Genomic DNA, 24,904 nt, shown 5'->3' on the forward strand with positions numbered 1-24,904 from the left:
GTTACAATGCTTTCCGTACGTACCTACACATTTTAGAATATATCAATGCTAATTCTAAAGCAATATGTACAATAAAGAGTACAAGTGTGGTATAGCTGTGAATCTTACTGTGAATAGCAACTTTAATTGACACAAAATATTATATTAATTGACAGCTGTGGGCTGTGATTGACATTGACGTTATCAGCTGTTTATTGAAGGGTGTCTGCTTGCCGGTGTCGTATTTAATATTTTGCTTTCGGCATACTTAACGAATTATTAAAAATAAATAACAGTGAGTTTATAGCTATTTTCATTATATCATACATTTAATTGCATTAAGTTATCAGGGTCGCATCATGCGGGTAAGTAGGAAAAAAAATGCAAAGTAGAACAATTTTATCTTTTATTTGAAGATATCTCCATTTATTTACATTGTTTATTTGATGATTACACAAAGGAACTCAATTGTATCTATTTATGTTTAGATAAAGGTAATTAGTTCTTGTCTCGTCTGTATAGTTATCAATACAATATTTGAATTTTGAATTACCTTATAAGAAAGAGAAGATGGTTGAATTTATTCGATACCTTTTTAAAAAATTGTGTTTATTTTAAATTTATCATTTTTCATGTTTATTATGTATACATATTTAATATATCACATAGTACATTTATTAATGTCTCAGGCCCCGGAATCACAGACACAATAAAAAATCTATTGTGTTGTGGCCCGATTGGGCTGTTCGGGGCTCAATGGGTTAATAACTACGACTTGATAAATGAACTCAGTATCCATGCTATTTTTTCAGCATTGGGTTCCACTCCTAAAAAGATTTATTAATATAGAGCAAAGATTCTATAGCAAAATGGCTGATAAAAGAATTGCTGTCTGCCAAATGACATCTGTTGCTGATAAATCAAAGAATTTAGAAGTTGTTACTCAATTAATTAGTGATGCTGCAAAAGATGATGCTAAGGTAACTATTATATTATTGTAGGTATTTATTTTATTGTATTAGTAATTTTTCTGGTAAGGACAATAAAACTTAATAAAAATATAGCCTATTACGAGATTTGTAGCTTATGGTCATGTACCTAGTATATAGTTTTTTATTATTGACTAGCGGTCCGCCGCGGCTTCACTCGTGGTACATATTTACATCTTCCGGGATAAAATATAGCCTGTATGGATTCGAAAGTCTCTAAGTAATGGTAAAAGAAATTTTGAAATCAGTCCAGTAGTTTTTGAGCCTATGCAATACAAACACACAAAAATACAAAAGTTTCCTCTTTATAATCTATAATATAAAAATGAATCCCAAAATGTGTTGGTAAGCGCATAACTCGAGAACGGCTCAACCGATTTCGATAATTATTTTTTTATTATATTCCTTGAAGTACGAGGATGGTTCTTATGTAGAGAAAACGTAAATATGTACCACGGGCGAAGCCAGGGCGGACCGCTAGTATTATTTATTTATTTATTTATTTATTTATGCTTTATTGCTCAAGATAAATTACAAATCGAGACTTAGCCTAGGATACAATATAACAAACGGCGGTCTTATCGCTAAATAGCGATTTCTTCCAGACAACCGATTGTACAGAGAGAAATTAAGTAAAGGATAGGAATAGGGCAGAGCACAAATAAATATATACATACAAATATAAAATAAATAGGTAATAATAATAAATAAAATAATAACAGCATAAAATACAAGCCACAAGAATGAGATAAATAATATACATATGTTCACAAATAGATACATACCTAGGAGAAGAAAAAAAAAAAAAAAAATATATATATATATATATATATATATATATATATACCTATATAAATATATATAATAAACATAACTACTAGGGACATTGAGAAAGATAAAAATCACGAACCATATTTTTAAAAGTATTTATAGATTGAGCCTTCTTGATTGGATCCGGCAATGCATTCCATAATTTAATTGCACGAACAGTGAAAGAGTTATCCAGAAAGCTTGTATGGTGCGCTGGCATTATTAATCGGAGCTTTTCCGATGAGCGGACAGAATCTCCGTTCTCTCCTCTGAATACGAAGTTGTCCTTGAGATATTTCGGTGTTTTAGGGTTAAATAAAACTTGATATAATAGTTGCAGCACGTGAGCATCCCGGCGAAGTCGAATGGGTAGCCACTTGAGCTGAGAACGAAACTCAGAGACGTAGTATAGATATAGATAATAGGTTGTAGCGAAATTACTTTTAAACTTTAATATTATGAAATGAATGAATCCTAATCAAGTAATCACTATATAGTATACTATCACATTTTTTTAATGATAATTAACAAAATAAATAAGCTTAAAAATATATAATTTAAATTTATCATACCGTTAACTCTTGCATTTTTTCCTATCCAACAAGATTTATATCTTTTTTTCAATACTTCATGAGCTGCAAATACTTTTAGTTGCTGAAGAAAATTGATTAAATTTATTATGTTTTTTGCAGATGATATTTTTCCCAGAAGCCTGTGATTTTATTTGTGACAATAAAAAGGATACATTAGCATCTGCAGAACCAATTTTAACTGGTAATACTGTCAAGCAGTATAGAGATTTGGCGGCAAAACATAATGTCTGGTTGTCTATGGGTGGTGTACATGAAAAGGTAATAGTTGAGTAACATAGATTACATAGTCTATGGCTTATTTGAGAGATATAGTTTTGAATTCTCTATCGAATATTAATACAAGACAACTCAATAGTTTACAGGATTTCGAATTATTTAGTAAACTCTCAATGACAATTATTTTTTGAAGTGAAACTCCTTTGGGTGCGTTGAGAGTAAAATTTTCGAGGTTGCGTTATGGCAATACCGTCACATCATGGAGTAGCGCAACAATTTTTTATCTTTTAATTGATATTGTTTTGTACCTTTGAATCTTGCCAATTAAGTTTCACTTCTGACACCTGAGCTCGGCACCAAAATAAAATAAAGAGTGTGTGCTTTTTTTTAAATAAAAACTAGCAATAAAAATAATATTCTTTTCAGGATGAATCAAACCCAAATAAAATGTTTAACACGCACATAATAATCAATAACAATGGTGAAATAGTTCAAACATATAGGAAATTGCATTTATTCGACGTAGAGATACCGGAGAAGAATATACGCCTTAAAGAGAGTGATTTTTGCACGCCTGGCAAACATATTGTAACACCTGTTGACAGCCCTGTGGGAAAAATAGGTAAAAATTTAACAAAAGTAGCTTTTTCCCCTTGGCTTTTTTTGATTCTTAAATTTTAGCGCTTTTAAGTTATTCTCCATAAGAAATGCCTTCGATTCAAGCCTTTCACGTTTTATTTTGGCAACAAAATCTAGTGTATGCCCTCAACATTGTGTATGCAAAAATTAACGAAATTTTTCCAAATTAAGCCTACAATTTTAAACACGTTTGACTTTAGCATGTGCTCTGTGTGTGTGTGTGTGATGATGGTGTGCACTGTATGAGCATTTATGTGTATCTGCTATTATTTGCGTATATGTGTGTGTGTGCTACAAAATATTCTTTATTCTTTTTCAGGTCTAGCAATATGTTACGATATGCGATTTCCGGAACTAAGCACAGCATTGGGAACATTCAATGCGGATATATTAACTTACCCATCTGCATTTACTTACGCTACAGGAGAAGCGCATTGGCATGTGCTTTTGAGGTTAGTTTTTGACGTGACAACGTCTTATAATTCGATAGAGCCGGCTGCACGCACGAAAAAATATGACTCATGCGGCGTTACCTCGCTCTGAGGCGTTCCATGTAAGGCTTGAAGTGCGAGCGAGAGCGCGGAACGAGCGACAAAGAAGCACAGTAGGAGATTGTCACGTTCAACTATCCCGACTACTATACCGACTTTACAGATAACCAATTTTTTTTGACTGATTTTAACTTATGTACCTTCTAGAATCTAGATTATTATGTTTGTTCTTATTTTGATATTTACTATGTATTTTTTAATAGATAAATAGCAATTGATAAGTTGTTACACTTTAAATACTCTTTTTTTTTCAAACAATATTACATATCAATCAATTTTTTTTAAGCGCGTGCAATATTAAACAGATTTTTTGTTTTTATTTTAATTATTATATACGCTTATGAATAATTAACAAATTAATGAGCGTTTTTGTGTTTTAATACATTTATGTGTGTTGAAAATGTATTTTTCTTGTAAATTATTTTTTTTTATTTCAGAGCGCGCGCAATAGAAAACCAATGTTACGTTATAGCTGCCGCGCAGACCGGACAGCACAATGCAAAGCGCCGTTCCTACGGTCACGCGTTATGTATCAGCCCCTGGGGCGAAGTCCTAGCGGATTGTGGGGAATCCGCCCCGCGCTATGCGCTCGCGGAGCTCGGCGCGGGGCTCGCGGTGCGGAGGGATATGCCCGTGTGGAGGCATCGACGGTGATTGTGATTTTCCTGAAAAAAAAATTTTTTTTTGTGATTTTTAGTGCTTTTTTTGATGTTATTGAAGGAAAATGTTGTGATTTTTGTTTATAGCAGTAATGTTGTGACCTTTTTTCATATTTTTATGTTTATTTCATTAGATTTATTAATTTGTATGATTAGTTCACAAATAATTTTAATGTTAGAAGGAACAATCCCGTGTTTCCGTATAATTAATGACAGAGTATAAAAATGGAACAGTGATATTTTATAAAATATAACAGTAACAAAAAATATTGTTTGTGTTAAGCGTGTTTAATTGAAAAATTATCGTATTCGTTTTTATAAGCACTCATAATATTTTCTATTATAACCTAACTTTTTTTCAGACCAGACGTATATTCACTCTACGCGTTAAGCCTCCGAAAAGACCTCTTACCAGAACACACAGAAAAAATTACACCCACAGAGAATCGAACCCCCGAACCCAATAATGAAGAACCTATGAATGTATTTGGTCATGTCAAAGTACCTGAGAGCTGTGTGTTTTATAAGTCTAAGTTGACGTATGCTTTTGTTAACTTGAGGTAAGTTTTATAATTATTTTTTGTCTATAGGTATGAAAAGATATCTGCCATATTATTCATTTGCAATATGCAGTCTTGTTTTCTTGATAAAAAGAAGTTATTTCCAAGGTTTAATGGACTATTCTATATACTCTATTACAAATTTCAAAATTGATTCATTCGTTACGTTTTCTACTAGTGAAATAATTTTTAAAATATATTACAAGCACAGACAACATACGGACGCTTAAATTCCCAAGATCTAGTCTATTTAGTTCCGAATTTCATCAAAATTGGTGCAGTAGCTTAGTTTTCAATTGGTAAATAATTTTTTTAAATCAGTAAAAAACAAACATCTATTATAATAAGTAATATTATTCTAACACGCATATCAAAACAACAAAAAATTAGTATTTTTTATATATATTTCTCCTAATATAAAGGTGTGTAATTCCGGGTCACGTGCTTATAGCACCAATACGACTTGCCGAGAGAAATAAAGATTTGACAGATGAAGAGGCTGAAGATTTCTTTAAAACCATTCGGTTTATACAAAAGGTCAGTATTTAGCATTATAACATAACATATATTATCTTTATAAAAATAATGAGAGTATGAGTTTGTGTTTGTCGGAAACAAAACTCTGCCTACGCGCCTAGGCAGAGTTATCTAATAAGCGTATACAGTGGACTTTAAACATTACTGCCACGAAATAAGGTGTTAATTTCAATTAATGTTTTATACAATCCCGCTCGTACATTTTTTGTCGACCATTTAATATTATTTTACAAAATTCCAACAATCCATGAGTCTACAATTTATCAAGCCAGTAATTAATCCTTTCAACCAACAAACCTGTTTCCACTAATCAACAATCAATCAGTCACCAAACAAATAAACAATCAATCGCTCCATCAATCACCAATCAATCAATCAATCACCAATCATACAATCAATCAATCGATTTTTCGTTTTCAGTTAATGGAAAAAGTACACAAAACAGAATCATGTACAGTCACAATACAAGACGGGCCAGATGCAGGACAGACTGTTAGAGTAAGTTTATATTTTTTTATTAGCTAGCGTTCCGCCCCGTCTTCGTCCATGGTGCATAAATATAGGGTAGAAATTTTCATATGACCCTGGAGGAACAGTACTTGAAATACTGAAGATTGTAAATTTTGTTGAAAGGAAACATTCCTTAAAATTTGAAAAGAAATAGAACTGCAATGAAAGATTTTCGAAAATTCATTTGTCACGACCGGAAAAATATTTAAATGAATTTCCATAAATATTATGTTACAAAAAATATTAAAAAAAACCCTAAGAAAAATATATTTTTGTAACTTCTGTTTAATCGGTTTCTATAGTGTTGTGATACAAATTATGTTTATATTTATTTATTTATTTTAACACAACTTGCAGCATTTACACTGTCACATATTACCAAGAAGAAAAGGGGATTTCATAGAGAACGATCACATTTATTTGGAACTTGCAAAACATGATCAGTAAGTTTATTCTATTTTGATTTTATGTGATTTTGAGATTGAGTTACTATGTACTACGTACTAGAGAGGACATCGCTACTACACTATTTGTAACACGAAGGCACTATATGTAAGAGGCAGAATATCTACAAAGTGTATGACTCACTAGCCGCCCCGCGCCGCTGCGGCCGCGCTTGTCGCACAGATTTTGTTTGTGGTGTCCTCTCTATACGTAGTAATAATACCTCAATTTATTTTGAACCATATTTTATCTATATACGTAGGTGTATACAACGATAACTTTTTAACAAATTCATACGAAATTATATTCATAATATTAAGGTATAAGAAAAACTTGTCACAAAAGTACCTACAATGCTTTTAAAAAGTGTACGTACATATGTATTTTTTTTCGGCTAATCGTCTAAACGTCTTAACCGAATGTGATGGTACTTTCACTAACAGATAGCTCATATTATAAAGAGCCGTAATAAAAAGAATATTCTATAGTAAAAATAATTTCCAATTAAGTAGATACCTACTAATTTTGGTAAATATAATAATAAAATTATTTTTAGATTCACACCCAAATATCCAGGAAAACCAGCTAGAAGTTTAGAAGAAATGCGAACAGAAGCAAACATGTTGAGAGAAGTAATAAAGAAGATGGCGGAAAAAGACAGATAGAAAGAGATAGATAGATGTTTATGTAAAAATTGTATATTAAGAGAATTAATAAATTATAAGTTTCATGCGTTGTTTTATTTTCTAATTTTCACCATGTGTAATGTATATGTATTATGTATGTAAATGCCCATTATCCTTGATAGACATTTCAATACTTTTGTAAATTTCATATAAAAGTAGCCTATGCCCTTTTTAGCCTCCTAATTATAACATAAAATGTCTTCGGTGAAACGAAGACAAACAAACATACTTTTGTATTTATAATATTATATAAATACGCGCTCCGAAGTGAGTACTAATTTTCAGTACTCTGATCTATACCGTATACTTATATTATGTGTGTAAATAATAATTTGTCATCAGTAATTGTTTTTTTTGTTATTATAATATTTTTAATAATTAATTTTGCAATATCATTAATAATTAATTATTGAATCTTTCCCCCACCACCCAGGAGATAGAGTCTGGAAGCGCGTTTTTTTTACGTCGAAAAGCAGGGCTGAAATGTTCTGCAGTGTGCTTCCATTGTTGTGGAGTCTGGGAAAAGAGCCAATAGCCAAAATATTATGTATAGTTACTACTGAAAAATAGTACTCACTTCTGAGCGCTGTAAAACCTTAGCTATTGACGTAATGAAAAAATGTTGTAGATAAAAGTTGTTCCTCGAAAAACAATCTACAAAAATGGTCTGATATCATTTCTTCGTAAAATTATAACAAAAAGTTTTATTGAAAAATATAAACATCTCTAATTTCTGAACATCTTCGCTTATAACTTTTTTATTTATAGTTCTACGACAAAAAGTTACTGGACCAAAGTTGTAGAGAATTTAATTTGCAACAAATAATGTTCACGATATTTTTTTATCAAATAAATAGTTTAAGAGATATATCGTAAAAACCATTCCAACCGCTATTTTCAAGATGGCGGCCGTGGGACAAGGGTGGCGACCCCACAAACTTGGTTTTAGCTTCACACTGACCCCCCCCCTACATATCAAAAAAACAAAATTGCGTCCTCTAAAAAACGCAAGGTTAGGCCTGAAAAATGTAATAGCGGCAGTACACATGGGGCCAAGGCGTTGGGCCAACGTGTTGGGAAAAAATGAAGGATATCAAGATTCCTGTTCACACATTGGCGTACTGATCATTCTGCATTGGCGCTTCAAAGATGGACGTAGTCCGTAGAAGTTCTTGCAGCCGCGGCAATTTATTTATATACAGTGCGTTTAATTATTACGTACATGTGCATCAATAACAATGAGTGTACTCTGCCGTCTGCGATGATACCATTTTCCAATCTCTATTGTCCTTTTTTTATAACTGTATAAATAAAACATTATTATGTTTAGATTTTTTCAAATGTTTAAAATGTGTACATTTTACATTTAATTTAATTTTAACTACCTATAAAACGAAACTTTAAAGATTAGATTTTAGATATTATTTTATTAAATGATAATATTATTTATGTAATAAAGCACAATTTGATCAAAATCATGCTCATTGTATATTGTTATTTAATTTTTAAGAACAAGTAACTTTTTAATACTATTTTACTCATTTTATAAATATACCTATTCATTTTTTTATCGCATTGTATGAAAGTTAGATAAGAAAAACATCTAGAATAATATAATAAATAGAAAATAGAACATCTAATTTATTGAGTCATATGGTTTTATTTTTGTGTAGTTCATGCCGCGGATTCCAAATTATTCCTTCATGTCGATACAAATCTACGAATTGTAAAACCTCGGAGCCGCCATCGCTATCGGAACATGGTTAAACGTAAATTTCATTGACGCGCAACGATACTGTCTCCGCTGACGAGTAACAACAAACTGAACAAGACACCAACGTGTGAACGCTGTTTGTGGAGCGCGCCAAGATCCTTTGATGTGTGCACAAAAAACCGACAACATTCGGTTGGCCTGCCAATATTGGCGCCAACTAGGCTAATGAAGCCAACATACCGCCAAGTAGCTCTCTACACGTTGGCCCAACCCGTTGGCCCAACACGTTGGGCCCATGTGTACTGCCACCATAACATTTCAATGAACTATACGTATATAATTTTAAATAAATACATAAATAGATAATAACTGACAGAGAAGTTAAATAGAACATAACAGAGACCTATAAATAATAAACGAACGGAGTATTTCTAGATTATTTTAATTGTCTACATAGTATAAAACAAAGTCGCTTCCTGCTGTTTATCTGCTTAGATCTTTGAAACTACACAACGGATTATGATACCAGTTCCTAATACATAGAGTGGTTTCAGAGGAAGATTTTAATGCACAATATTAAATAGGTATAGCGTAGTATATTTAGTACTAGTTTTCTGCCCGCGGCTTTGCCCGGCTTTTTTTACCTTCCTCTTGAATCACTCTACTCGAAAAACCGCATCAAAATCCGTTGCGTAGTTTTAATATAAAAGCATACATAGGGATATAGGGACAGAAAAAGCGACATTGTACTGTCACAGATATTATAAAAGTATATAAATTTATATTTATAAAGCATTTGAATGCCATAAAAGCAAAAATATCAATCGTTATAATACTATAGTTAATTACTTGTAGTATAAACATTGCACCCATTCGAAGCCGGGGCGCATCGCTAGTGTTAGATAATCTCAGATATAATCCAGCCAACAATTTATTAAAACAAGGTCTTCCATTAAAACAGAAGCTGAATATCTGTCGGCACTTTTGTATCGTGATAGATGCAATTAAAAAATGACGTTATTTAAGTGGTTCATACAAGTGCGGTTTTATTGTGTCTATTGATTTTATTGCAACTATGGTGTGGTACAGAATATACTTTAGATTTAAGAATAGAACAAGTGTAGTGTAAATGTACTATGGTATTCAATTATCTCTACATATTCTAATTTGCCTTTTTTATAAAATTCGCCTTTTTTATCACCGGCTTGTGATTTGTTTGATTATGTTTGTATGTTACTGACCCACTTAAGGGGCTGACAACACCAAATTGAAGTTATTTGAGCAGTTTTTTAAGAAAATATATTTATTCTAGCCCATCAAAAAAAATATATATTAATATTCATCATATTTCGAAGACCGTGGACGGACTCGATACATAATTGGACGAAATCGGCTCGATAGAAAATAATTTAAAAAAGCAAAGATTGGTCATTAAACGATTCTATGTCTTTATTTTTTGACGTAGGTACGGGTCTGCAATTTAAAACACGAAGTCAACATATTCATACCTGAAACTCTAACGAGTCATATTTCGCATATGACCCACACTTTTCCTTAAATCACATATATTTTCTTATTATTTTCTTCTACGACCTGGCCCCGCCAAGTAACAGTGATATTGCGCTCTCGTTTGCGCACACTGTCCAATTGTATGGGAGTAAACGAGAGCGCAATCACTGTTAAATTTGGTCCTGTCAGCCCCTTAACGGTCAGATATAATTCAAACTTTGTACACTTTTAAAGAATCGATGACAATAAAATAACTTCATGAGATCATGGCACTGCTTCAAACGCTAAATGAAGAGATGATTGGTTCTATACAAACGCATCCCTCCCTAGTCCCTACGCATCCTCGCACATCTCTGGTGGAAAAGCATCCTTATACGGAACCCTACTAACATAAATAATGGAAGTCATAAATGCAATCTAGTAAATAGCATACCATATACTATTTAATTAGTAACAAACACCGCATGAAACTAGTATCTCCATAATCCTGTATAAACAAAGAGAAGCTGATATTAAAATAAAAGCATAACAGAATACATGTTCAAATATAATTTAATGTTATAATTGAGCTATTTTAATCTTATTTTATACCTAAAAGACGTCATGGTTTAGATAAATAAGAGGTGGCGTAAATTGTGTCAATTTTTGTTTTTACCTACTCTGTGTACCTACTCGTTTATATTGTTATTGTGTATGGAAAATACGTAAGTTGCGCCCACAGGTTGCGCCACATATTGCGCCTAAGAGCGAGCGCGCACGAGCAACTTTGTCTCCGCAACTATTTTGTCTCTCCCATCAATTTGTATGGGGAGTTGCGTCGCTACGTGCGCGCACTTTCATACTAGCCCATGGGTGAAGAGACAAAATAGTTGCGGAGACAAAGTTGCTCGTGCGCGCTCGCTCTAATGAAGAATGACATGCGTCTCGCATAAATATAGTCAAAATAGTGGTTAGGGAGCCAGGTGCAAATTTGGTTAACTATTTCCTCTCAAGAGATAATTCGTCAGACGCATGAGAGTATAGTATTATAAAGCCTCGTGAACGTCAGCTGGCGCTCGGTTGGTGGGGGTGCCTCCCACGCACATAGGAAAAAAAATACATTCATTCATTCATTTCCTCTCAGCTAAAAATTTGTCAAATTGTAGCTAACCCAATATCTCAACGAAAAAAAATAGTCAGCTGGTTACAACATGGTGTATTATACGTCAGCTGGTGTCTCGAACATGAAAGCTAAATTTAAAGAAAAATTTATTTTCCGTTATTTCCTCTCAAACAAAAATTTACCTGATGATACCTTATATGTAACTGTGGATAAATATATATGTCAGCTGGCTGTATCTTGGTGGAAAAACCGTCAGCTGATACGGGAGGCTACAACCGCCCTTCCCCCCAACCGAGCTCCAGCTGACGTTCACGAGGCTTCATAATACTATACTTTGATGCATTTTACTAATTACCGCTTGAGAGGAACTTGGTCATAAAATCTGCTGCTGGCTCCCGGACCATAGGCAACTTCAATTTATTTTAAAATTTTAATGAAAATAGTAATGAATGGTCTAGTAACTAGACTAGTTTTTTTCGTGTGGTTTTCGCGAGATTAACAATATATTATGTTTGAAAACTGACGATGTTAACGAATATAATGATAAATTATTATTATCTTCTAGGTATCTACCTAAACATCGTACTTACTGCAGAAACCAGACAATTGCTTATTTACATAATACTAATCTATATAAGAAAAATGAATCGCAAAATGTACCTATTGGTAAGCCCATAACTCGAGAACGGTTGAACCAATTTCGTTAATTCTTTATATTTTATAATATTCCTTGAAGTACGAGTATGGTTCTTATGGAGAGAAAACGTAAACATGTACCTCGGGCGAAGCAGGGACGGATCGTTAGCTGTGAATAAATATTCTAATATTATAAAATGCAATGTCCCTTACACCTATACCTATTATTGCAAGATCCATAACATTTATGCAAGTCTCTATGTTTTTTACACTAAAAGAGCACTATCTAACTACCTAAGCAGACGCTTATCATCAACGTGCTAAAAAAAGCTAGAATGGTCGACTTTGAGTCACTCGATGTGCAAAATTGGTCAAAATTTTGTGCTAATTTACTAAAGCACTAAATGAGCACTAAATTTTGACCTAACCAACGAGTGCTTCTGCTCACTTGACCATTCTAGCTTAAACAGACGTTCATCATCATGTTGCTAATTTATTTTAATTAATATCGTCTTAGATAACAAATCAACAGTAACTGGCTCGACTTCTCTGTATATAAACTGCTTTCCGAACCGGTGGTAACTAATTGCGATGTAATAAGATGATTCAAATCACATAGAGAGGTTTTGTTAAATGAATAATATTGGAGATTTACTATCATCTTCTTATATATAAAATTCTCGTGTCACAATGTTAGTCTGCATACTCCTCCGAAACGGGTGAACCGATTCTCATGAAATTTTCTGTGCATATCGGGTAAGTCTGAGAATCGGCCAACATCTATTTTTCATATGTACCACGGGCGAAGCTGGGGCGGGCCGCTAGTGTATCTATAATAGTCAAATAATAGTATAGTGGAGGAAGGAAGATGGATAATCGCTACAATATTATAATACTAGCTTTCCACCCGCGGCATCGCCCGCGCAGTCAAAGAAAAACCCGCACAGTTCCCGTTCCCGTGGGATTTCCGGGATAAAACCTACCCTATGTCCTTTCTCGGGCAAAATATCTCTATACCAAATTTCATGCAAATTGGTTCAGTAGTTAAGGCGTGATTGAGTAACAGACAGACAGACAGAGTTACTTCCGCATTTATAATAATTAATTAATAAAGTATATGGATTAGAGTATTGAGAATTATTTTTTGTTTGAACGTGCTTATCTAAGGAATCAGTAATGTTTACCTAATTCTTTATATTTAATTAGTAAAAAATAATCATTTTCTAGTATCAAGGAAATCTAAAAAGCTACCTGTCTGTGTGTATATAAATTTATAGATTGTGGAACTATGTATAAAGCCTCCTAGGATGTTAAAATGAAATCTAAAAACAAACAAGTCTTATCAGCCATCGATATCATCTCAAATTGTTCTATTTATAGCGATGGTAATATTAATTTCGAACTATTTAGTTTTTACAGTGCATCAGACTCGTATTCATTAGAATTCATTCTCCCGCCAGCGCTCTTAGAAATTGCGCGTGTTTTTTGTTTTTTATTTTATTTTATTTTTCTGTCGTCTTTGGTGGCTGACCAGTAACTGTGTGGTAAGATATTTTTTTAAACTGTTTTAAATAAATATTTAAAAATATTTATCAATAACTAGTCATGCAATGAAAACTTTTTTATTTATCAATGCTGTTACTATCTATTTCTGAATGTTTTTTTGAAACTAGCATTTAATCGGAATGTCCCTCGTCGATCGATTATTAGTTAAAACTTAAAATAAATTATTTAAAGCGAATTAATTTGAAAAAATATAATGTGTAACTTTAGTTAACCTAGGTAAGTAGTACCTATGTCAAGCATATCATGTTTTTCTTTTTCATGTTAAAAAAGTAGGTATAATATGTATTATGTACCTACTGAAAAGAAAACACAACCTTTAACAATTACGACGGTATCACTCGGGATTTTAATTAGACTGAAACTGATTATCTATTAAAAATGAAAACAATAACCTAACTAGGTACTTATCTAACTAACAAGTTTAATTTTTTTCACTCTGAAGAAATGTACCTATTGTCACCGATCCTTGATACGTGTACAAAGTTTGAATAAAAACGGACCGTTTAGTAGGTCAAAATTATTTTGCCCGAGTCGTAAAGGAGGTGGTTACATATTGAAACATTAAAACATACAGGGGCCGTAGCCCGTATATGACCTCTTATTTCCAGACAGTTTACGCCGTGAATTGAACTGACTGGCAAATTCATATTATGATCGCAATAACCAGCCATGAGCTACTAGTTATTATTCTGTACCTACCAGGGTTAATAATTATGGTAATATAATATGAATTTGCCAGTCAGTTCAATTCACGGCGTAATCTGTCTGGAAATAAGAAGTTATAAGACGGCCCCAAATGATGCTAATAAAAAGCATTAAACTTTATATCTAGCCTAGTTGCTTTATTTAAATCTAATATGTATTATGTTTGACTAAATATTGCAATCTCAAAACATTAGGTATCCTACGATTTTTACCGCCAAAAACTCCGTAGACTTTTTTTTTTCCTCTCAACTACAACTCCATCCTGCCTTTACATTTTAATCAGATAATACATATTTACATCAGAATTAAAAACATTATATTACATATATAATATCTCTTATCAACAAAACGGCTATATTTGCGTCACTCAGTGTATGGTCTTGTTAGCACAGTTAAAATCAATGTGCCTTGTAGATTGATCATTAAACATGTGATACATATAATAAATATATTAACAATACATTGATGCTTAGTTACTATCTATATATTACTAAAATCTAAATAGTATAAAACAAAGTAGCTTTCTGCCGTCTGTGTCCTTTTAAACTACGCAATGGATTTTGATGCGTTTTTTTTTTGATAAAGTTGATTTCGAGAGGAAGGTTTTAGTATGTACCTAGGTATATAATTTATAGGGTTTAGACAAAGCGGGCGAAGCCGCGGGGGGTAAGCTAGTAAAATAATAATATTACAAACAATGTAATATTCAAGAACACGCCTTTCGCTAACAAATTGAAAAGGATTTGTCGAGATATGTAATTTTAAATCAAAATCAAGTATTTCTATAGCTCATGTGTTACTCTGATACCTGTAAAGTTTCATCTAAATCGGTCCAGGTTTTTTGTTACGTACTATAGTTACTAATAGGCATTTATAATACCTATTAGTAGGTAAGAAGGACATTATATGCCTTATTTCAATACAATAATCAAATACATACCTATACTTATACAATCTAGGTAGGTACTAAGTGTCGCCTGTATAGTCATCTTATTAAGATAATGCCATATTATAGTAAATAGAAATAGATGAGTAATTCCTTATCAATTAATATTGCACAATAAATACAATTAACAGCTGAGCGAATAAAATAGACAAGTAGTATAAAGAGACGTACGGTATTTATTATGCGATTCAACTATGAATAGGATTGAGTTAGCGCCATCTTGTGACGTCACAGCTGCTGTAAATTCTAACAAATTATTATTGTATGTAAGCAATAACGTCTTTATTTAAGGAAACAAAATAAACCAATCTGTTATTGGCATGCAAAAATGATTTCTGGGTAAATTACCGTGTATTCTTCAAATTAGAGATGAAAATCCATGGAGGGTTGTCGCGTAAGAATAACAGGACAGTTCTTTGGCATATTATGATAATATATAATATTATGTAGTTAGATGTAAGTAACATGTAATGTAAAATTATATTGTATATGGACATGACTTTAAAAGAGCAACTATGGAGTTTCTTGCCGGTTCTTCTCCATAGATACTGCTTTCCGAATCGGTGGTAAATTTAAAGAATGTAATGACGATTCAAAAGTGCTTCTGGAAGAAGTCTAATTGAATAAATAAATGTTTGAGTTTGAGAATTATAGGACATTGGATAGATAGTAATATAGGTACATATAGGTACCTAATAATATTTTTTTTGTTTATTTTAGCTTTTTAAGAGGTTTAATTAAGGCAATAATTACTGGCTAAATAGTTATTACTATGCATTAACGAGTAAAGTAATTGATATTTATTGTATCGATAGAAGCCTGATTCATTAACTTTTTTCAACTTTCTATAAAATTTCTATTTTTACAGCCATTCTTTCCCCAATTCGTCTTCAAGTAAAAAGAAAGACGTCCGAAAAAGTGTCTTTTAAGGCAAAAACCGACTTCGAAAATGGAATCACATGAAAAGATGGCGGCCGTCGCGGGCGCGCCCCGTGAGCGAGAGAATATTGAAATGCAAGCTAATGGTAAGATTATTTTCAAGCTACGTACTTAAATGTATTTTTTAAACACTTTTTATGAAATGACTAAAAATTTTGCACTATTTTTTGCCATGTGAAACCTTCTGACGCTTGTAACAAGGTTCACAATCGTCTTTATACAGATAATTGACGAAAATTTAATTTAATAATTAATCAAATAATAAATAGATATATCTCGTATTAATAAGCTATTTTTCCTATTTCTTTAATTCTCGTCCACATCCAAACGAAGCAATCCAATAAAATTTATTTCATTAGGTGGTGCAACTACATTTAGGCCGGTTGCAGAGCTTCACCGACCGTCAGTGCGTACCATCGGCCCTGACGATACGCATTGACCGACCGTCAGTTTGTATCATTCAGTGCTCTGCGTACCAGTAAACTGACTAGACCTGGTATCGATGTTAATGTTCACAACGACGATACACGCATGCGCGTAGTCAGTGCACCGGTCGGTACAGCACTGAACGCGTTCATTTGTTTGAAACAAATGGAAACAAATTGTTTCCATAGCGCGTCAGTCGACCGACGCTACGCATGCGCACGCGCTCGACCGACGGTCCTCGTACGCAGTGCGTAGCAAAATACGCGTGCGTATGGTCGGTCAAGGTCGTAGGTCCACGGTTTTATGAATTTCCATACATATGACAAGCGCGACTGACGTACGCACGGATGGTCGGTGAAGCTCTGCAACCGGCCTAAGTCAGGAAAAAAATATGCAACATCATTAAGGAATAACTTATACTGTTATAATACCACATTCATATTACAACTACCCCATAATTTCACCAGGAACGTCAAAGCAGCTCAAAGACCTGGACGATCTGTTCCCCTACATCGGCGACTTCGGCTGGTACCAACGTATGCTGTTCATGCTGATGATACCGTATTCTTTCTTCTTCGCGTTTGTGTACTTCTCGCAGATTTTCATGACGGTCGTGCCGGAGGAACATTGGTGTGATGTACCGGAATTAGCGAATTTGAGTGTGGAAGCGCGGTAAATAACTTTTTTTTTTGTTTTTTTGACGTGACAACGTCTTATAATTCGATAGAGCCGGCTGCACGCACGAAAAAACATGACTCATGCGGCGTTATACCTCGCTCTGAGGCGTTCCAAAGGCTTGAAGTGCAAGCGAGAGCGCGGAACGAGCGACAAAGAAGCACAATCGGACGATGTCACGTTCAAATATCGTCAGTAAACCGACTTTACAGACAACCAATTTTTTTTGTATAGTTAGAAAAGGTGCATGTGCTAAGCGACTTTCTTTACTTTTGAAGTATCGCTTATGTTAGTCAATTTTATTACAATTTTATATCATGATTCGTTATTTTTGTTTGACGATGTAGCTAAAGTAAAAATCAAAATATACGTATTTGTGCTTTCATAAATTATAATTTAAAATTTTATTTTCCGGTAAAATTCGATAAAAAATATAGCTTATGTTATTGTGGAATATTAGCTTTAAACTAATGTATCTTTTGCGTGAATCTTTATCATACAAAAAATAAAAAATCTTCTTTCTTATTTACAATGTTTTTAATAAATATTGTGTCAACATTTCAGTCGTCATCTGGCAATACCAAAGCTAGGAGAAAAATACGAAAAGTGCCTAATGTATGATGTTGATTGGAACACAGTTTTATCAAGTGGCAACCTTGAACCAAATCCAACATGGCCGACGAAGAAATGTGGAAATAAGTGGGAATTTAATTTTAGTGATGTACCGTATGAAACTATAGCTACGCAGGTAATTACAAAACAAACTGATATTCAAACAAAACAAATTCTTAATTTATTGAAAAACTAGCGGTCCGCCCCGGCTTCGCCCGTGGTACATTTTTCGCAATAAAAGGTAGCCTATGTTCTTTCTCAGGGGCTAAAGATGGTCTGTGCCAAATTTCATCAAAATCGGTCCAGTAGTTTATGCGTGAAAACCATACATACATAATTACAAACCTTTCCTCTTTATAACATTAGTATAGATGTGATGTTCTCAATTACTTTACCTAATACCACAGTCTAACTACCATTTATATATACTGTGCTAATACCATTGATTACAACAAACGACTAGACTCATAATTGTCATATTTTTCGTATATAAATAATTGATATTGCACCTTATTTCATCGCAATATTGTTCAAAGTCGCTCATTAGAAAACTCTGCCTAACACACGCATGTGCAGAGTTTTGCTTGGGAGATTTTTGAAGTGTGGTGAAAATTCCTGCAAAATATATGCTTAGAGTTAATAAAATTGAAAAATTTCTTGGTAATTAATTATTTGATACATTTTAGTTTTAAAGGGTGAAGGAACACTACATTAATGTTTTTTAAAGAACTTTACACACGATATTATATAACTTTCCCTTTTCTTCCATCTAGTTGGGTTGGGTGTGCGAGCGAGATAACTATGCAGCGACAGCTCAGTCTATCTTCTTTTGTGGTTCAATCGTAGGTGGTTTAATTTTTGGATGGATGGCTGATAAATACGGACGAGTACCAGCTATACTTGGTAACTATTATTATTTATGAAATATTAAAACTAACAATATTATTGTAAATTATTAAAAAAAGCGTGGGTGCCGAGCACACGCGTCAGAAGTGAAACTTCTTTGGAAAGATTCAAAGATGCCAAAATCATCCAAATTCCATGACGTGACCGTATTTCTATGACGCGACCTTGAAATTTTACTCCACACCTAATTCGAAAAATTTTCGATTGTTGAAATATAACGATTATTTTAGGTGTTGACAAAAATGTCAATTAGTATGGTAATAAATAGCGTGATATTTTTTATGATATTTTTTCTTTAACGGCTTTTCTATAATTAGAAGTAATCGATATAGCCTAAACTAAACACCTTTTATCAAACATTTTTTAATTCCCTTTCCATACATGCAGCCGAATTAAACACAATCCACAAACATTTTTCAAACTACCCTCATATTATGCCGTTTTTCAGCTATATTTATAAGTAAGTACTTATATAATAATCTTTTTTATATTATTTTCAGGTACAAACATGACAGGCTTTCTAGCGGGTGTAGGAACTGCATTTTCCAATAGTTTCTGGTCATTCTGTCTCTGCAGATTACTCGTTGGTCTCGCGTATGATAACTGCTTTATGATTATGTATATAGTTGGTAAGTTTGTATATGTACCTATGTTTATTTTGTACTAGCTGTGCCCCGCGGTTTCACCCGCATTGATCCGTTCCTATTGGTCTTAGCGTGATGATATATATCCTATAACCTTCCTTGATAATTGGGCTATCTAACACCGATATAATTTTTCAAATCGGACCTGTAGTTTCTGAGATTAGCGCGTTCAAACAAACAAACAAACAAACTCTTCAGCCTTATAATATAGTGTAGATTAAATTATACAATACTTTCGAATCTCTTTGGCTGGACTGAAGTTAGGCGCTAGTCGATGCGTAGAACATAAAATAGTGACTTGAACCATAGTCATTTTAACAATTTACATGAGTAATTGTGCCAATTTCAGCTACGGCATTAAGTTTGGAAATTACTCTTAGATCTTTTAAAAGTTACACATACATTGAACTCGCTCTAGAGTATGGGTCGGGTAATTGCCCGACTTGTGGCGAGCGTGCAAGATGTAATGTGTTTTATGTATGAGATTGAGAGCGCGAATTATAATCAGTCTGTCCTTTCCTTATCATGGATGGTAAATACAAATATTCATACGATTTACTCTTTCTTCTTTTTAGTGGTCGAGTACGTTGGGCCAAAATGGCGGACTTTCGTCGCCAACATGTCTATAGCTGTATATTTCACATTTGCGGCTTGTCTCTTACCCTGGATTGCGTTAGCCGTAGCTGATTGGAAAATATATACACTGATAACTAGTATACCTTTGGTGTTGTCTATATTCACGCCTTGTGTAGTTCCGGAGAGTGCTAGGTAAGATATTATTACCTACTATTTAATATTACTAATAGTTTTCCACCTGCAGCTTAGCCTATGCATTCAAAGGAATGTGATCGGGATGTTTTACCGCTAAAAAATAGATTATATGTGAAGATTTTGTATTATAAGGATAATTTTTCATTTATTTCGTTTACTGTTTACTAAATCTATTCTCCAGAAGTTTACAATTTGAAATTGTGAGCAGTTTTTTTTTTATTTGATCTTTATGTTGTATTATGTACAAAAAAGAAGCGTTGTATTCGTGCTGATACGTTTTTCCAAAAAATATCTCGTTGGTGACTAACAAAGTCTTTAATTAGCATTAAATTTTCAGATGGTTGATATCGCAAGGTCGTATTGAAGAAGCATTAAAGATAATACAGAAATGTGAACGAGTGAACAATAAAAAGATACCGGATGAGGTTTTAAAGGAATTTAGGGTAAATTGTTACTTAGTAGAAACAATACTAATTTATATGGGCTAAACAAGTATTCAAAATCGGTATAAAGGTACAAACTAACCGTTGACGTACTATAAACAACTATAACTCACAATCACCAGTTAAAAAGTTATCGAAAATGTCCGAGCGACGTTGTATTAAACATGCATTTAAATTAGCGTCTTATTTCGTTGCAGTAATGTTCAAAATCTATTGTAGCACTCATTAAAAAACTCTGCCAAATAGATGCGTAGGCAGAGTTTGCTTCAGACAATTTTTGAACGTGATTATAAATCTAGAATCTAGACTTATAATTCTGTTATTTACAAAAAAATATTTATTTTTTATAATATAGATTGTAATAATCATCTAGACTCTAGATGATTATTACAATCTATATTATAAAAAATAAATATTTTTTGTAAATAACAGAATATTCATAGCCCAATTGATGTTGTTTATATGTATTATGTGTTTATACTTAAATGATATTTACAGGAGACAGCAACAGAAATAGCAATAGCCGAACAAGACCTAAAAAACTATTCTTTCATGGACTTATTTAAAACGCCTCGGCTCCGACGTCACAGTATATTATTATTAATAATATGGATGTCAATAGCCATGGTGTTCGACGGCCATGTCAGAAATGTGGGCTCTTTGGGTTTGGACATGTTCGTCACTTTCACTATAGCAACCGCTACGGAGTTTCCGGCTGATATTCTGCTCATTTTGACGTTGGATATGTAAGTTTATGACGAGGGAATAAGGTTGTTTTTTGCTTGCGCGGTTGTGTATGTTTTTTAGACGAAAACGAAATCAATTTACGTATGTAGGTATATATTTTTGTCACTGCATGTGTGTATATGTTTGTGTGTGGTGTGGTGTGTATTTATCATAGAATACATAAAATTTAGATTTTTAGTGCTTCTATTTAATTTTTGTTTTCAGAGTCGGTCGTCGCTGGCTAGCTTTTGGTTCCATGGTCATAAGTGGTTTATTCAGTTTTGCAGCAACTACAGTACCTTTTGGTAAGTACATATTGAACATATTGAATATAATTTAAATGTAGTATGTAGTAGGTACTAGGTAGTAGGTACCTGTAGGTATAATAATTAGTAAAAGGTGTATATAACTTTTATACACAGTTAATATAGTCCTAACTCCTAAGTTTTCATTCCATAAAGTATTAATAAAATGAGTAAATGTAAGTAAGCAGTTACTACAAACTACAATATTACCATATTACTCCAACCTATCCTACCTACAGCTACGTCATAAAGCAGTAACGATTCCAATGAAGGAAAGAAACGGCGCTAGACGATATTACTAATTCTGTCTTTTTCCCACACCGGAATTAGTATTGTTTTATGGCGTCAGGTGGTAGTAATAATATGGTAAATTTGTTTCGCATTCCTATGAATTGAAATATAAAATTCCCTATACTAATTAATTACAGGTCTACCATCAGCATCACTAGCGATAGTTGGCCGATTCGCGGTCAACATATCGTTCAACATCGGTATGCAATACGCTGCAGAATTGTTGCCTACTGTAGTAAGGGCGCAGGGGCTGGCCCTTATTCATATTACGGGGTATATTGCTACTATATTGGTGCCTTATATTGTTTATATGGTAAGTTTCTTAATGTGTACAAATATGTATTTTTATACTTTGAAATGAACAAAAATACTAAAAGCAAGCAAAACTCTGCCTATATATCTATAAGCAGAGTTTTATAATGCGATACAATAGATATTGAACATTACTGCCACCAAATAAGGTGTAAATTTTAATGACTTTACACAACGCCGCTCTGACATTTCTTTTACGAACTTTTAATAGGCGATTGTGAATCTAGTTGTTATGAGTATGTCCATGATAATTATTAATGATAAAGATTTTGTAAATGTTTAAACACATAACGAGGTATACTGCTTACTTATTTTTTGTTCATGGTAAGCATAATTTTGTAGTAGATATTGTTATGTTTGTATATTTTGAGTCAATTAATTAAATATTAATTAATTATACTTATTAAAAATTATTTGCAGGCAACCATAGCCAAAGAGATCCCGCTCCTAATTCTAGGGACTATAGGCGTAGCGGGCGGTTGTCTATGCCTGTGCCTACCAGAGTCTATGGGCAAGGATATGCCACAGACAATACAAGATGGCGAACAGTACGGGAAAGAGCAGACGTTTTGGGACTTCCCGTGTTTGAATAAGTATGTTTTTTTAGTATTTTTGTTTCTTTGAAATGACGTCAATAGTAAAAGTACTTACCTGTGTTTAAATAATTTTTGTCTTTATTATCTTTTATACTACTTAATATAGTACTGAATAAGATATCAAAACCATGCTTTGTGGAATTTATGAGTAAGAAAAATAATAAATGTTTTGTTGTTACAGAAAACTTCGTAGTCCATCAGCCGCTGGGAAGGTTTAAGTGTTAATTACAGTCAATAAAGTTATTCTGTTAATTACAGTTAATAAAGTACTTAAAATAGCATTTATAGTTTTATTTTCACCATTTAAATCCCAATACTATCAATACATATTATAACTACTAGGACTAGGTAATACCACAGATATTATTAGAAAAATATAATACTTTACTAGTAATACTATGGTATCTAAGTTGAGATTATTGATTTCTAATACAACCAATACAATAGGAGGTATTTTGCTATGGACTAAAAACAAAATAATATATTTTTAACGTGGCTTAGTTATTTTTCTATAGCCGGCTACTCACGTATATGCAGGGGCAATATTGGAACAATCTCGGTTGCTCGGCGATCCAGAGCAATTTCAGTTGTTCTATAAATTGCCCCTGCTTGCCTAAACACGTAATGGTGATACGGAGCCAATTGGGTGCAATTCCAATATTGCCCCTGCCGCAGGTACGTGAGTAGCCGGTCTTAAGCTAACTTATAAAGCACGAATTTTTAGTTCAGGGACAATAATGGTCCCTGAATTAAACAATATCAATCGAATAGCGGAAATAGTATTCTTATCGTACCAAAAAGATCAAATAAACATAAAACATCGATACATTTAGCTGTTATTGTAAAAAACAATCAAAATCAATCGTGACGCTCAAAACAGTATGAATGAAATGCAATTAAGGTGATTGCAACGATCTGTTCCCAGCCAATATCCCGCTAGATGGCGCTGAATTCTACATTTCTAGTTTATTTGAGTTTTTGCGTAATTGGAATAGTCATCAAACCTAGGAATAGTCATGGCGGTTACTGAATATTATATTTTATTGAAATATGTTATATCATTGCCTTAAAATCCACCCAATTCGGTAAAATTATGCGTTTTAACATCTGTCATTGCATACAGGGTCGTTTACACACACAGACGTATACAAAAATGATAAAGATTTAACTCTAGATGGCGTGAATGTAAAGCGCGTCACACACGGTGAAGATACTACCTATAATATTTTATCTAATCTAGTAATATTTTATATTACAGTATCTTAAGGTATCCGGTATCAGCGTTCTGACCATCATTTTTCTTTTTTCGCTGTAGAACCGCCATCCTGTTACAAATGACCCACAAAGGAGAATGACCACGGGTGGTATCGGTAAAATTTTAGTTGTGCCACGTATTCGTTATATTGTTAATTCCTATTTGTATTTATAATGATCATATGTATCAATATTAAGTCTTAATTAAACCGGATAAATTGAAATAATAGTAAAAGTAAAAGTTTTTCTTTTGAAACATGTATGAACTTTCGCATTAGTAGGAAGTAGGATTGTTATAAAAATAAAAGTTATATTTGTTGGCGTAAACTATTTTATTGTAATTTTGGGAAATAAATAATGTCAAAATTGATTACCTACAAAAACGCAGTTTTATTTTATTACCTACATTACACTATTGTTTTTTTTTTATCAAAACATGTATTTGAAGTAGCAAATATGATATTATGCTGATCCAAGCATTTTCACTCAAAACTAATATCACTAATGATTTGTAAAAGTAAATTATTTCAAAATACATTTCATAACCAACAAGTAAGAATAATTATTCATACAACAACAAATCAAAAACACTATTTACTATGGAAAAAAAACCAGGAAGGTGAAAAACATATTTACGATTTCGATGCACTCGA

The 24,904-nt window shown here is 33.1% G+C and overlaps 2 protein-coding genes across 4 annotated transcripts; both read left to right on the forward strand.

Moving 5' to 3' along the window:
- The first annotated feature begins 202 nt into the window (after nt 1-202).
- Nucleotides 203-7,226, forward strand: NitFhit (ntrilase and fragile histidine triad fusion protein NitFhit). Of its 2 annotated transcripts, none has more exons than XM_089713252.1 (11): nt 203-344; nt 792-959; nt 2,471-2,629; nt 3,014-3,209; nt 3,546-3,678; nt 4,215-4,427; nt 4,799-4,996; nt 5,419-5,533; nt 5,954-6,031; nt 6,401-6,486; nt 7,044-7,226. In XM_089713252.1, the coding sequence occupies exons 1-11, from the start codon at nt 339-341 to the stop codon at nt 7,150-7,152; spliced, it is 1,461 nt and encodes a 486-aa protein (XP_089569378.1). In that variant the 5' UTR covers nt 203-338; the 3' UTR covers nt 7,153-7,226. The 2 variants fall into 2 exon arrangements, with proteins under 2 accessions (XP_089569378.1, XP_089569379.1); XM_089713253.1 differs by having other exon boundaries at nt 203-274.
- A 5,586-nt stretch (nt 7,227-12,812) lies between these two features.
- Nucleotides 12,813-23,270, forward strand: LOC149475432 (carcinine transporter-like). 2 transcript variants are annotated; one of them, XM_089713264.1, is made up of 13 exons: nt 13,574-13,678; nt 16,220-16,376; nt 17,184-17,388; nt 17,956-18,139; nt 18,777-18,906; nt 19,410-19,538; nt 20,129-20,321; nt 20,662-20,767; nt 21,266-21,513; nt 21,719-21,798; nt 22,227-22,402; nt 22,822-22,994; nt 23,179-23,270. In XM_089713264.1, exons 2-13 carry the CDS (start codon nt 16,301-16,303, stop codon nt 23,213-23,215), a joined length of 1,737 nt encoding a protein of 578 aa, XP_089569390.1. In that variant the 5' UTR covers nt 13,574-13,678; nt 16,220-16,300; the 3' UTR covers nt 23,216-23,270. The 2 variants fall into 2 exon arrangements, with proteins under 2 accessions (XP_089569391.1, XP_089569390.1); XM_089713265.1 differs by lacking the exons at nt 13,574-13,678; nt 16,220-16,376 and adding an exon at nt 12,813-12,890.
- The last annotated feature ends 1,634 nt before the right edge of the window (nt 23,271-24,904 follow it).

Source organism: Colias philodice, chromosome 30 (assembly GCF_061535455.1).
Source record: "Colias philodice isolate Cphi_HAF_F1 chromosome 30, ilColPhil1 Martin Lab GWU primary, whole genome shotgun sequence".
NCBI lineage: Eukaryota > Metazoa > Arthropoda > Insecta > Lepidoptera > Pieridae > Colias > Colias philodice.

Excerpts from the sequence above, each read along its gene's own strand:
- LOC149475432 (XM_089713264.1), top strand. The coding sequence starts at position 16,301 with ATGGAATCACATGAAAAGATGGCGGCCGTCGCGGGCGCGCCCCGTGAG. Across the intron at positions 19,539-20,128 it reads TATGATTATGTATATAGTTG|TGGTCGAGTACGTTGGGCCA; the intron begins GTAAGTTTGTAT and ends TCTTCTTTTTAG. Across the intron at positions 22,995-23,178 it reads GACTTCCCGTGTTTGAATAA|AAAACTTCGTAGTCCATCAG; the intron begins GTATGTTTTTTT and ends TTGTTGTTACAG.
- NitFhit (XM_089713252.1), top strand. Across the intron at positions 3,679-4,214 it reads CATTGGCATGTGCTTTTGAG|AGCGCGCGCAATAGAAAACC; the intron begins GTTAGTTTTTGA and ends TTTTTATTTCAG. Across the intron at positions 4,997-5,418 it reads TATGCTTTTGTTAACTTGAG|GTGTGTAATTCCGGGTCACG; the intron begins GTAAGTTTTATA and ends CCTAATATAAAG.